General features: G+C 31.8%; 1 protein-coding gene across 1 annotated transcript in view; it reads left to right on the top strand.

Annotated features, from left to right (window-relative positions):
- Positions 1-10,831, top strand: part of LOC117180605 (inversin-like) — a 22,156-nt gene extending 11,325 nt beyond the window's left edge. Inside the window, exons 2-6 of the mRNA XM_033373096.1 lie at positions 173-2,118; positions 4,867-5,011; positions 9,074-9,376; positions 9,464-9,565; positions 10,661-10,831. Of these exons, the coding sequence (XP_033228987.1) occupies positions 173-2,118; positions 4,867-5,011; positions 9,074-9,376; positions 9,464-9,565; positions 10,661-10,831 (2,667 nt within the window). The remainder of the gene's footprint in view (positions 1-172; positions 2,119-4,866; positions 5,012-9,073; positions 9,377-9,463; positions 9,566-10,660) is intronic.
- The last annotated feature ends 357 nt before the right edge of the window (positions 10,832-11,188 follow it).

Genomic DNA, 11,188 nt, shown 5'->3' with positions numbered 1-11,188 from the left:
TGTCACTTTTGTGAACAAGTTGGACTGTAAAAATAGATTTTTACTAAATTTATTATAATCATCCATTTTATTGTTGTGAAAAAGATAAAAAATATTAATAATAATGATAGTTATGACCAAATTTAACTTGATTAATTGTAGGCCTTAAAATTAAAATTTTTAACTCTTGCAGTTGACAATGGAGCACGAATACAATATCGATGACGAGAATGCCAGCGAAGCGAGAGAAAATAAAGATACAATCATCTACCATAAAATAAAAACTGGATCAGTAAAGGATGTTGAAAATCTCCTTAAACGGGGAGTCAGTGCAAAAACTTCCTTCCGCGGATTATCTCTTCTACATTCAGCAGTGGAATATAACGCTCAGTCAATTTACTCCAGGAAAAAATCTAGTTTTTTAAGAATCGCTGAATTACTCTTGGACTACGGAGCCGACTTTAACAATATTGACATGCATAATCGAACTCCACTTCATCTTGCTTTACTACACGGTGATCTTGAAATGGTTCAAGTACTCTTAAACAAGAGACTAAAAAGTATTGACAAAAAAAAGGGGGACCTCTTTTTTGATGATTTTCTTGAACAATCTCAAAACATAGTTGATTTCCTGCTGAAGAATGGAACCGATTGTAAAATCTCTAAAAAGGAATATCCCATTCTTCTTGAATTTGCCGCTAAAAATGGGGACGAAAAATCGTTTGAAAACATTTTAATGACGAAGGGCGAGTTTGATATAAATTATCTACCTCCTTTTCCGGGATCGACAGTTCTTCATACTATTATTGAAAAAGGGACGTGCAAAATGATCAAGGATTTTGTTAACCATGGAGCTGACATCAACAAAAAGGACAGGTGTGGCAACAACCCATTGCAGAGTGCTATAAAATTAGGACGGTTTTTACAAGTAGGCTGTCTTTTAAAATGTGGCGCTTCGGTTTTTGATTCTGATGCCAAAGGAGATACAGCTCTTCACCTCGCTGCAAGATCACGAGCAGATACAGAAATGATTGAAATGATTTTATCTAAAGGAATTGATGTAAACGTGAGAAATTCTATTAATAATGAAACACCTCTTCATTTAGCTTGTGGGCAGGATATTAAAACTGTAAAGAATTTTCTTAAAAATGGGGCGGAATTGAATGTTAAAAATTTCTTAGGAAAAACCCCATTTCACAGAGCATGCGCAGCGGGTAATTTTGAAGTTGTTTCTTATTTAATCGAAATTGGGGTTGATATAAATGCAACTGGTTATGAAAACCGAAATGCTCTTCATTGTGCAATTATAATACGTAAAGAAATAAATGTAATTAGGATTCTCTTGCTTAAGGGAATTGATGTTAATGCTAGGGACATACATGGAAAAACGCCACTTCATTATATTGGCAATAAAATAACACGTGAAGATCTTCTTATCATGAAACTTTTAATTAAATACGGAGCCGATGTTAATGCTAAAGATAAACAGGGAAGTTCTCCACTTCATGAAGTTTCAAAAACCCCTGGTTTCCACCATTTAATGGAATATTTTTTCGAAATAAAGGCAGATGTTAATGCTCAAAATATAAATGGAGAGACCCCTCTTTCCTATATTTTGCATATTGGTTTTTTTCCTTACAATTTCCATTGTTTACCGAATAACATGAAGTCGTTGGTTTTGCATTTATGTAAAATGATAGCTCTGAAATTGCATGTCTGTGAGAAAAATTTAGATTCGCTGAAACATAAGGTACTTTTTGATTTGTATAGAGCTTGTAACCTTGAGATAGATAACATGAAAGAGAAAATTTGTAATCGTAATATTTCTATGTTTGATTTTCTTTTGAAGGATCTAACCAAATTAGCTGCGTTTGTTAGAAATGAAGAGATTTTAGAGACTTTAAATTCTTATTCTTATGCAGATGCTTTTCCAAACTATGGGCAAATATTAGAGAGAAAAATTGAAGAAGCAAAGAAAAGAGCTTGCCTGTTGAAGAGAACTGTATATATTTTCAATGATTGTTTAAAGGCTAAGTTACCAGATCTTGCTCTTGATAAAATATGTGAATATTTGGAGGAAACAGAACTAAGCTGTTTTGTTGACGCTTTTTCTATTAGGGAAAAAATATTAAATAAGGGGCAAATTTTTTTATAAACATTTTATTACCCCTTGGATAACGACCCTGAAGAACTTTCTTCTTTGCATATGAGATTTTATAACAGAATCGACGACTTTTATCATACTAAATACTGAAAATGGTATTTCGCCTTGAATTTTTGGGAGTGCTTTTTGCATTTCGTTTTTAATAGGACTGATTGTAATATACTCATACAATTGATCGATTTATGTTATTATTTTAAATTATATTATACATTAATGAATATACACCTACAGAAATTTTATTAAATAAAATGCAATTTTTTATCAAACACATGTTTACAATTTATTTATAACTTAAACAAAAAATTTCGTCTTATAAATTACATTCACTTGTATAAGAAAAATATTGAAAAATGAAGAGCCTAAGAGCAGAAAAATTATTGAAATTAATCATTTGAGATTTTCCAGTAATTTTTCAAATCAAAATCACTATAAATTATTGAGTTTTTCGTTGTATTTGACAGGTCTAAAAAGTCAGAAAGATACACATTCTTCCAAAATCAATTTTTCTGTATTTTTTTATTATTTGTTTCTAGCTCTCTTTGAAAAATCTTTCTTACAATTAAGGACTCTTTTCTGGCTATAATAATCAAGACCTTTTTTTCTTAGTGTAGGTCTGAAAAATCTTTTGTATATTTCAGGAGTTTGTCCTAATAAAACTAGATTTAAAAAAAATCAAAAAAATGAAGGGTAATAATAGATTCAAAATTAAAAATGCTAATTTTTTATATTTTATATATTCTCAATTTTTTGAATTTCTTGCATGAGGCACGTAATATCTTTATTTTTATAGTAAAAATCCCATGATATAATGACGCTTGTCAAGAAACTAATTTGTAAATAAAGAATTTACGTACTCTACAAATAAGCCTAAACACTATAAATGTGGTTAAAGATTTATTGAAAAATAGTGATAATTTCAACATCTACTTATATTATAAATATGTTATAAAATTGTATGTATATAATGTTTGAAATTCGTAGGATTATTTGAATGAGTTATTTTCCTTAAATATACATATTGAATCTAAAAAAGTTTTCAATAATGTCCATGGATTTTGGTAAAGCATGAACTGCGAGGAAAGAACATAATAATTAACAAAGTGTTTATACTCAGAAAATGAACACAAAAAAGTTAATTAACAATTATCTAGATTTTATAGAATTTTCTTATATTGGTGTAATTTTTATTTTATTTTCTTTCTGTATTTTTGAACCTACAAATATTGTTTTCAGGCTGATGCTACAGTTACGCGAAGTTACCCAGATAACAATGTGCGCGCAAAGAAACGGGTATTGACTCGCACGCGACTGGATTAGCTCCACGGTATGCCTTCGACTAAGCCAGGGGTCTCCAAAGATAGATCCTGTATCTACTAGCGATCTACTCAGTTTTGACACAGAACTGTCAAAAACCGAAATTTCACGCTAAAATTAAGAATTATGAAAGAAAATAATGAATGTTCAGTTTTCATGACTTTAATATTGTTCAACAAAATATTCAATGCATATGTAATTTTTTATACTCACAATTTACATTTCCTAAAAAATAGTCGAAAACATTTATTTGTGAACAATTATCAGCAATTCCTTAGTTAAAATACTCTAAATAAAATACGTTGTATTTCAAGCTTTGTCAAGTAATACGAGAAAAAGGGTTCTCCGAGCCCTTCCAACTGGGATTTTTTTCAAAGGGGTCATACATTTCGTCTCAGTTTCCCGTTGAAAAAAATGATAGATCTTGAAAAAGGCCGAGCGATCCTGTATCCTCTATAAATAATGCCCTTCACAAAATGCGTCGCATATGCATATGCATATTTTCAAATTAAGAATATTAATTTGTAGGCGCTGTCTACACGGTTACGGAATTTTCTTTAATGTTAGCCCTAAACGATTTGGAAAAGGGTTTAATCTTTCGGGAAATTCCGTAACAATAAGAAAGGAAAGTCATGTAAACCCTTAGGCTTAGGGGACACATTATGAATAAAGAAGAACTAAAGACAAATTTTCAACTAAAAATATCATTAAATTTTCAGTTGAATAAATAATGAAACAAACGAATTTTCAACAACATACGTCAATTTTCCATCAAAGAGATGGATCTTCAACTAAGAAAATGAAATTTTAACAATGTAGTTAAACTTTCAACCAAGTAGTTACATTTTTATTTTAAAAAGTTAATTTTCGACCACATTGTTAAATTTTCAAACATAAATATAAAATAAACAATAAAATTAATCTTTAACCAGAATTATATTATTTTAACCAAATAATAGGATTTTTAACCAAAAGAGAATAATCCTGAACCTAAAATATAATCGTAGACTTTTCAATTAAAAAGAATTCACTTTCAACGAAAATAATGATTGGATTTTCGTATTGGGTTCTATTAATTCAGTTAGAATTTTCGTTAAAAAAAAACGAGAAAAAGGGGCAGTTTCATGAAAACAGGGGAATGTTGTATGAACGGCAATGCTTTCCGGAAAGGAAATTATTCAAATACAGCGATCTACATCATATTGAAGGATTACAATTTGATCACGGATACCATATTCGACTAATCCATTTGATAAGATATTATTAGCATAACCTCATTCTCCTCTTTTATTAAATTTTTTATATAAATTGATATATTTTATATTCAGGCATCTGTTATGGGAAAGAATGATAAATATCGCTACGCATTTCTTGTGAAATTTGTTCTCAAATTTTTACTGAACTTGGAGAATTCACGTATATAATCCATTGGATCATGTATATAGTCTATTGGTGCAAGTTGGTAGCGCGCAGGCAGCAAAAACAACACTCAACTTTGCACCTGCTCCTTTGTTCAAGCTAGACTCTAGTGGCTCGTTTAGTTCCAATTCAATAGTATCTTTGTGATTCCATTTCTGCAGAACATTTTATTGGGCATATTCTATCGGGCGATCGTCTTTTCCTCCACGGCTACCTGCGGTACCTTCCCCTTCCACTGCCAAGGTTGCACATTTTTTTCACAGTAGTAAGTATACAGATTGTTGAGGAACATTGTACTTGAAAAAATTTTCCTCTATTTCTTATATACAAATTTTTCTTCAACAAAGTTTTATATCTCTGTAATTTTTTTAATTTTTCAAAATGTTTATAATTTCAATTTTTGAAATTGTCATGTACTGAATTTTCTTTTACCGTTTAAAATTACTTATGTGGAAGTAAAATATTTCCAAAATCACCCTGCAGTACAAAATAAGTTTGTAAAAAAACAAAACATAGTAGTTATATAATTATATAATTCTGCTTTCAAGTTTAAACATTTTAGCTAAAGAATTCGTAAAAATAGGTAATAAATTTTCTTTTATCAAAAGAATTATTTCTGTAAAAGTAAAAAAATTGGTATAACTTTCAAAATAAACTTATCGTCGAAAGGAAAAGAACATTTTTAAAAGAATACATAATAATTATTCGACTACAAAGTTTTTTATAATTTGATATTTTTACTACAGGGCAATTTTTAAGGAACTGCAATGTTTTCTGACAATTTAAAAAAATTTGTTAATAAATTTTACTATTGCATCGTAATTTTTTTTCATCAGTGTTGTATGTCGTTAAAAGAAATTGTTTTAAGAATGCTGCATGCTTTATCAATAGTTATTAATAAAATAAAATAAAATTTTAATTTCAAGTTATATAATGTATATAATTTAAGGAATAACACCTCTACTTGTAAAAATGCGTACTTATCAAGACAATATGTATTGTTCACAGATTTAATCAAACTCACAGATGAGGGCCACCATTGTGGGCCGAAACGTGTGAAACAACTTAATTATTATCAATTCACCTGACCCTTAAGCGAACGACGTACATCTACAATTTCTACAGAATAATAACTTCTTGAAACACTTACGTCTGTTAACTTAAGGGAGTACGCTCGGTAATAGAATTACAAATGAGAATCGTTTGATATTTGAATGACAGTTGTATTAAAATGTACTGAAGCTCTGGTTAAAATTTTTGAACCTTTCACATCTTCATAGTCGAGAAATCAATGATTGAAAATAATATGTTGTCTCATGGAAATACGTACTTTTTGTAGTATAGTATATAATAAGATTGAAAAATGAAAAAATCTAAAATAATTCTGACATAGATAGAATGTTATCCGAAATCCATATCTGCTTCGAAAAGTATCATTCAGAGCCTATAAGAATAGAAAAATAATTATTTATACCATAAATGTATGACTGGCGTTAGTGAACTTAAGGTATTTCAATGTCGCATCTGTTCCACGTGCTCGAGTTTATGCGCAAATTTCGAATAACACACATTCTCACACTCGACGTTGCCAAACGTCACTACAATCCAAAATTGGACCAAAAGCTAAAAATTGTAGAAAAACTGCAACATACGAGAATCATTGTAAGATCATTACTTAAAACGTGGAAAATTGTATTTAAAGTTTTATTATTTTTTATTGTTTATTATTGTTTTCATTTATTATTTATAATTTTATTGTATTGTATGTACAATTGACCAAAAGTGGAAAATTGTATAATTTTTGCGTCGATAAAATGTTCATACATCATGTTTATACTTTATTAGATTGAAATTAACCTAATTTTGTATATTTAAATGATTTTCTTGGACATACTGATATTCTTGAAATAGAAATAGATAGTAGATACAAGTTGGATGACAAAGGGAGTATCTCCACAGGGGACGTAGCATCGAGGTCGTGGAGCAACTTTAAATTCAGTGAGGGGTAGTGTTGGTGCACACTGGAAGGGGAAGAGTACTCAGGTAGCCGTGAGGAAATGACGACTGCCCCTTCCGCCGACAGGGGGATGCCACCCTAGGCCCAGCCACTCGACAGCCCCCCCGCTATGAAGACCTTTCATTGCCATTAGATTTAAGGCTGTTTCAGTAACTAAAATCCTAAAGACATGGCACAAGTCAATTCTAATTATCCGAATCATTTTCCTGATGTAATTTTAAGATAATGAAAAAAAAGTGAATGAAAATAGGTTCACATTTCGATTAATTAAGCATATCTTTAAGTACATGCAAAATTACAAGAATTCTCAACTGGCATTGAAGATATTAGCCGATTTTCATCAACTTTCTTTTCATTTGCTTAAAATTAGATTAGGAAATTGATTGATGGTGGCGGCCCTGCCCCTCCCTGAAACCTACAAAAAAAGTTTGGGAACCGCTCTTGTAGACAATTAATTTTTTGGTTTTGGTTTAAACTTGATATTGTATAAGTTAAAAAGTCAAATATTTGTTAGAAAATGCATGTATTTTGTTCAAGTCGTATCTTTGGGTGGAAAATTAATCTTGTTTGTTGAAAATACAACTTATGTATAAAAATTTATCTTTCTGGATGAAATATTTTGTTGAAAATTCAAATATTTGATTAAATTAAAATTTTTTTGTTAATAAATTCCATCATTCGATCGAAAATGCATCTTGCTATGTTGTAAATTTAAATATTAAGTTAGAAATTAAACTATTTTGTTAGAAATATAATTATTTCTGGAAAATTTTCCTATTTTGTTAAAGTCGTCATTTTTGGTAACTTCGTTGTCGAAAATTCATCCTTTTTGATTGAAAATTTATTTTTCATAGTAGAAAAGTCCTCCTCTTGGTTGAAATTTTATCTTTTTTGGTGTCTAGTTTTTAATGCAACTGTTTAGTTAAACATTTTTTTTGTTAATTTGTCTTTTTGCGTTAAAAATTCGATAGAAAATCTTTTTTGGTTGAAAATTCAACTATTCTATCGAAACTGCAATATATTTTGTATTAAATTCAATATGTTATCTGCATTATTTTTTTTTTAAATGATAAACGTGAAATTCTGCATTAACTATAATGGTTACGTTGCTTCAGGAGGAGGGGGAGGTGAAAAAGCAAAAATTGTTAAAGTAGTTTATCGATGGCCCGTAACTGTAAACATCATTTTCCCCGTGAAAAGAAAGTGCCTTTGCGACGATAGGTTTTTGAACAAAGTACTCTGGCAGCGTCAGGTCAGGTCTCGACTACTCCACTCTTCTCAGCGATCGATTTTTTTTTAAACACCTGTCATCTTGTATTGGAATAAAATGTATACCATCTTGTAGCGGGCAATGAGTGCCGTCGGAAAATTTATTGCTGCATCCTCCGACCTTGACGAGCTTCGACTTCAGCGGTCCTGAAGGGGATCCTTAAACTTTACTAATAGCGTACTCGGTTATCCTGCACTGGTGCACTCCGATCTGCACCGACGCAGGTCGGAGTAAGAAGTAAGAAGAAGTAAGACGGAGAGATCGGAGAGTTCTTACTCTACACCAGTGCAGGATAAACGAATGCGCTATAAGTATCTATATCGATTGCACAAGCACTCGAAAAAAATCAAAAAATGTATTCACCAGACAAGCCAAACATTTCTATACGCTTTTGTGCTAGCTAAACCCGAATCCGTTTTTTTACTCGGGCAGGTCGCATTTCGTTCCTAACCTCGAAAAGTGAGAAAAAAAATGTTTCAACTTTTATAACTTTTTTGAGGTTAGGAACTAAATGTGACCTGCCTAAGGCAAAACAATCCCGGATGCGGTTTCAGCTGCCCCAAAAATAGAAATGCTGGTCTCGTCTGGTACACAAGGCTTTTGATTTTTTTCATGTACCTGTGTTATCATGATAAGACAAAGTGTAAATGAAAGCTTTCAAGCCCTCTCTAAACGAAAAAATCATGCTGCAAAGGCTCAGTTTGACGGAATTGTGCGACGAGGGTATATTTTTCTGGAATTTATTTGATTCTGCTGCAATCTTTTAGAAGGGATGGTAGGGTACCTAGTATGAGTCTTCATTCCAGTTAGGGGTTCAAGGTTGCTGCATGGGTGCGGTGCGGTAGGGAAGGCTTCTGAGGGTTTCTCGGCTGACTCACTTTCTCCCATGGATCTCGTTTTCGGTGTTTAGTTACGATGTTTAGTCCTGTCTTGCCTGGAACATTGTTCAGTTCCTGTTAACGCAATAATGAAGTGGTGTTATGTTTGTGAGAAATGTGACGGAAAGGTATTGGAGTTCAGTGATGAATCCTTGCAGAAATGTATTAATGTAGTTGCTTTCCGAAAAGAGAAAAAATACAAATACGGCGATCTACGTCTTAGTGAAGAATCGCGAAATGAGTTCGGTTATCACAGAAACTGCAATGGAAAAGTCACGGTCATAAAACAGAAAGACAGAGGTGACTTTGAAGCTTTTTTACAAGAAAAGCGTAATGTAAGTAAATAATTTCTATTACTATAGATTTTAAATATTTATTATTGATTTATATATTTTTAAATATATGCCCTTTATTATTTTCAGCCAAAGACAGCTTGTCATAATAAAAGTGATGAAGTTTCTGTTAAACAAGAAAGTGAACAGGCACAGATTGATGGAGAAGATGACAGTCATGCGCTTGAGCAGGTAATATTTTTAAAACTATTCTGCACATATTCTGCGATAACTGCTTTTTTAAATCGAATTTTTTATTTTTGTTTAAAAGAAATTGTTTTCACTAAAAACATAACTGTTCTATTTTTTGTTGAAAATTGATCGTTTTTAGTTTTTTCAAATTCATTAAATTTTCTTTAGGTTGAAAAATAATCTATCTTGTTGAAAATTCGTTCTATCTTTGGTCGAGTAGGGCTACCACATGTCTAGGGCAGGTTAGAAGAACAATATAGTATTGCATTCGAGCCGAGTAAATCGGTTATCTCGCTCGACTACACTTTGCTCCCGAAAGGTTTTACGATATGCCCTACTCGTTGAAACTTTTGTTTTGATCGGGTCGGATCGTCTCGTCATCTACTTATTTTGAATTTTGACGTTTTGGATGTCAAATATTGGAAGAAAAATATGAAATAAACAAACAAACCCACATTTACTTTAATTTCTGTCCATTAAATGTCTTATAGAAACCTATAGAAATGGCCAAAAGGCTATATAGAAACATATAGAAATTTTATAAATTCTATATGGCTCAATATGGTTCTATATATCATTTTGTCCATTTGTATAAGTTTCTATAAGGCATTTAGTAGAGGGTTATCATAAGCAGGGTGAAAAAAATTAAGATACTTGACATGTGTCAAATATACATGACATAGCTCAATTGAACTAATACGTTTTGGAAACGAGTTTCACCGAGACGATAATTTGGACAATTGAACGAGATTTTTCCTCGTTTAGTAGGTTTCTCGTCACACCCCTGCCGGAAAAAGGGAAAAATCGGAAAGGCCGCTTTGAAAAGATTCAGAAAGGTTTCGAAAAGGGTTTGGAAAGAATCGGAAAGGGCTATGTAAACTTTGCTTCCGTTTCTTTCCGATCGTCGAGCTGTCCTACAAATCTTTCTGATTCTTTCCCAATGTCCCTTTCTCCTTCTTCTTTCCGATTTTTTCCAATCAGTGCAGAGTGTCCCTCTAGTTAGCCTCTATTTCTTTATATTTATATATTTATTTATTGAATGTATATTAATAAATAAATATATATATATATATCATATATTTAACATTTATTCAGAAAGAAATCGGAACGAACATAAACAGTGGGACGCAGGAGAAAAATCAGAATAAACTATTGGGACACTGCGTCATTTATTCGGAAAGAAATCGTAAAGGTTTTGAAAGAAGTAAATGGAGTGGGACACGTCGCAAAAGTTCCGAAAGGCCCCGGAAAACTTCGGAAACATAAAGCGTTCGGAAAGAAACGGAAGCAAAGTTCACATAGAAATCGGAAAGATACTTTCTTTCAGATTGTTCCGCAAGGGATATCGCTCGAATGAAACACTACAATTTATATACATATATATTTTTTGTCCTTCTAACCCGCTCTAGACATATGATTGCCTTATGTATCCAATACAGAACATTTCAAAAAACTTCAGAATCGAGTCACGAATTCTGAACAACCCGATTTTCTATCTTATTTTATTTAGAGGTTAGATCTCGAATATGCCACCTGGTGCCAGAATCGAACAGCCCTGAGCGTAGGTAAATTTTGACGGGAAGTATAGGCGAATATACGAAAATAATTTTTCTAAGGTTTTAC

This window comes from Belonocnema kinseyi, chromosome 9 (genome assembly GCF_010883055.1).
Source record: "Belonocnema kinseyi isolate 2016_QV_RU_SX_M_011 chromosome 9, B_treatae_v1, whole genome shotgun sequence".
Classification (NCBI taxonomy): domain Eukaryota; kingdom Metazoa; phylum Arthropoda; class Insecta; order Hymenoptera; family Cynipidae; genus Belonocnema; species Belonocnema kinseyi.
The sequence above is the reverse complement of the archived record's forward strand: the minus strand, read 5'-3'. Positions and strand labels throughout refer to the sequence as shown.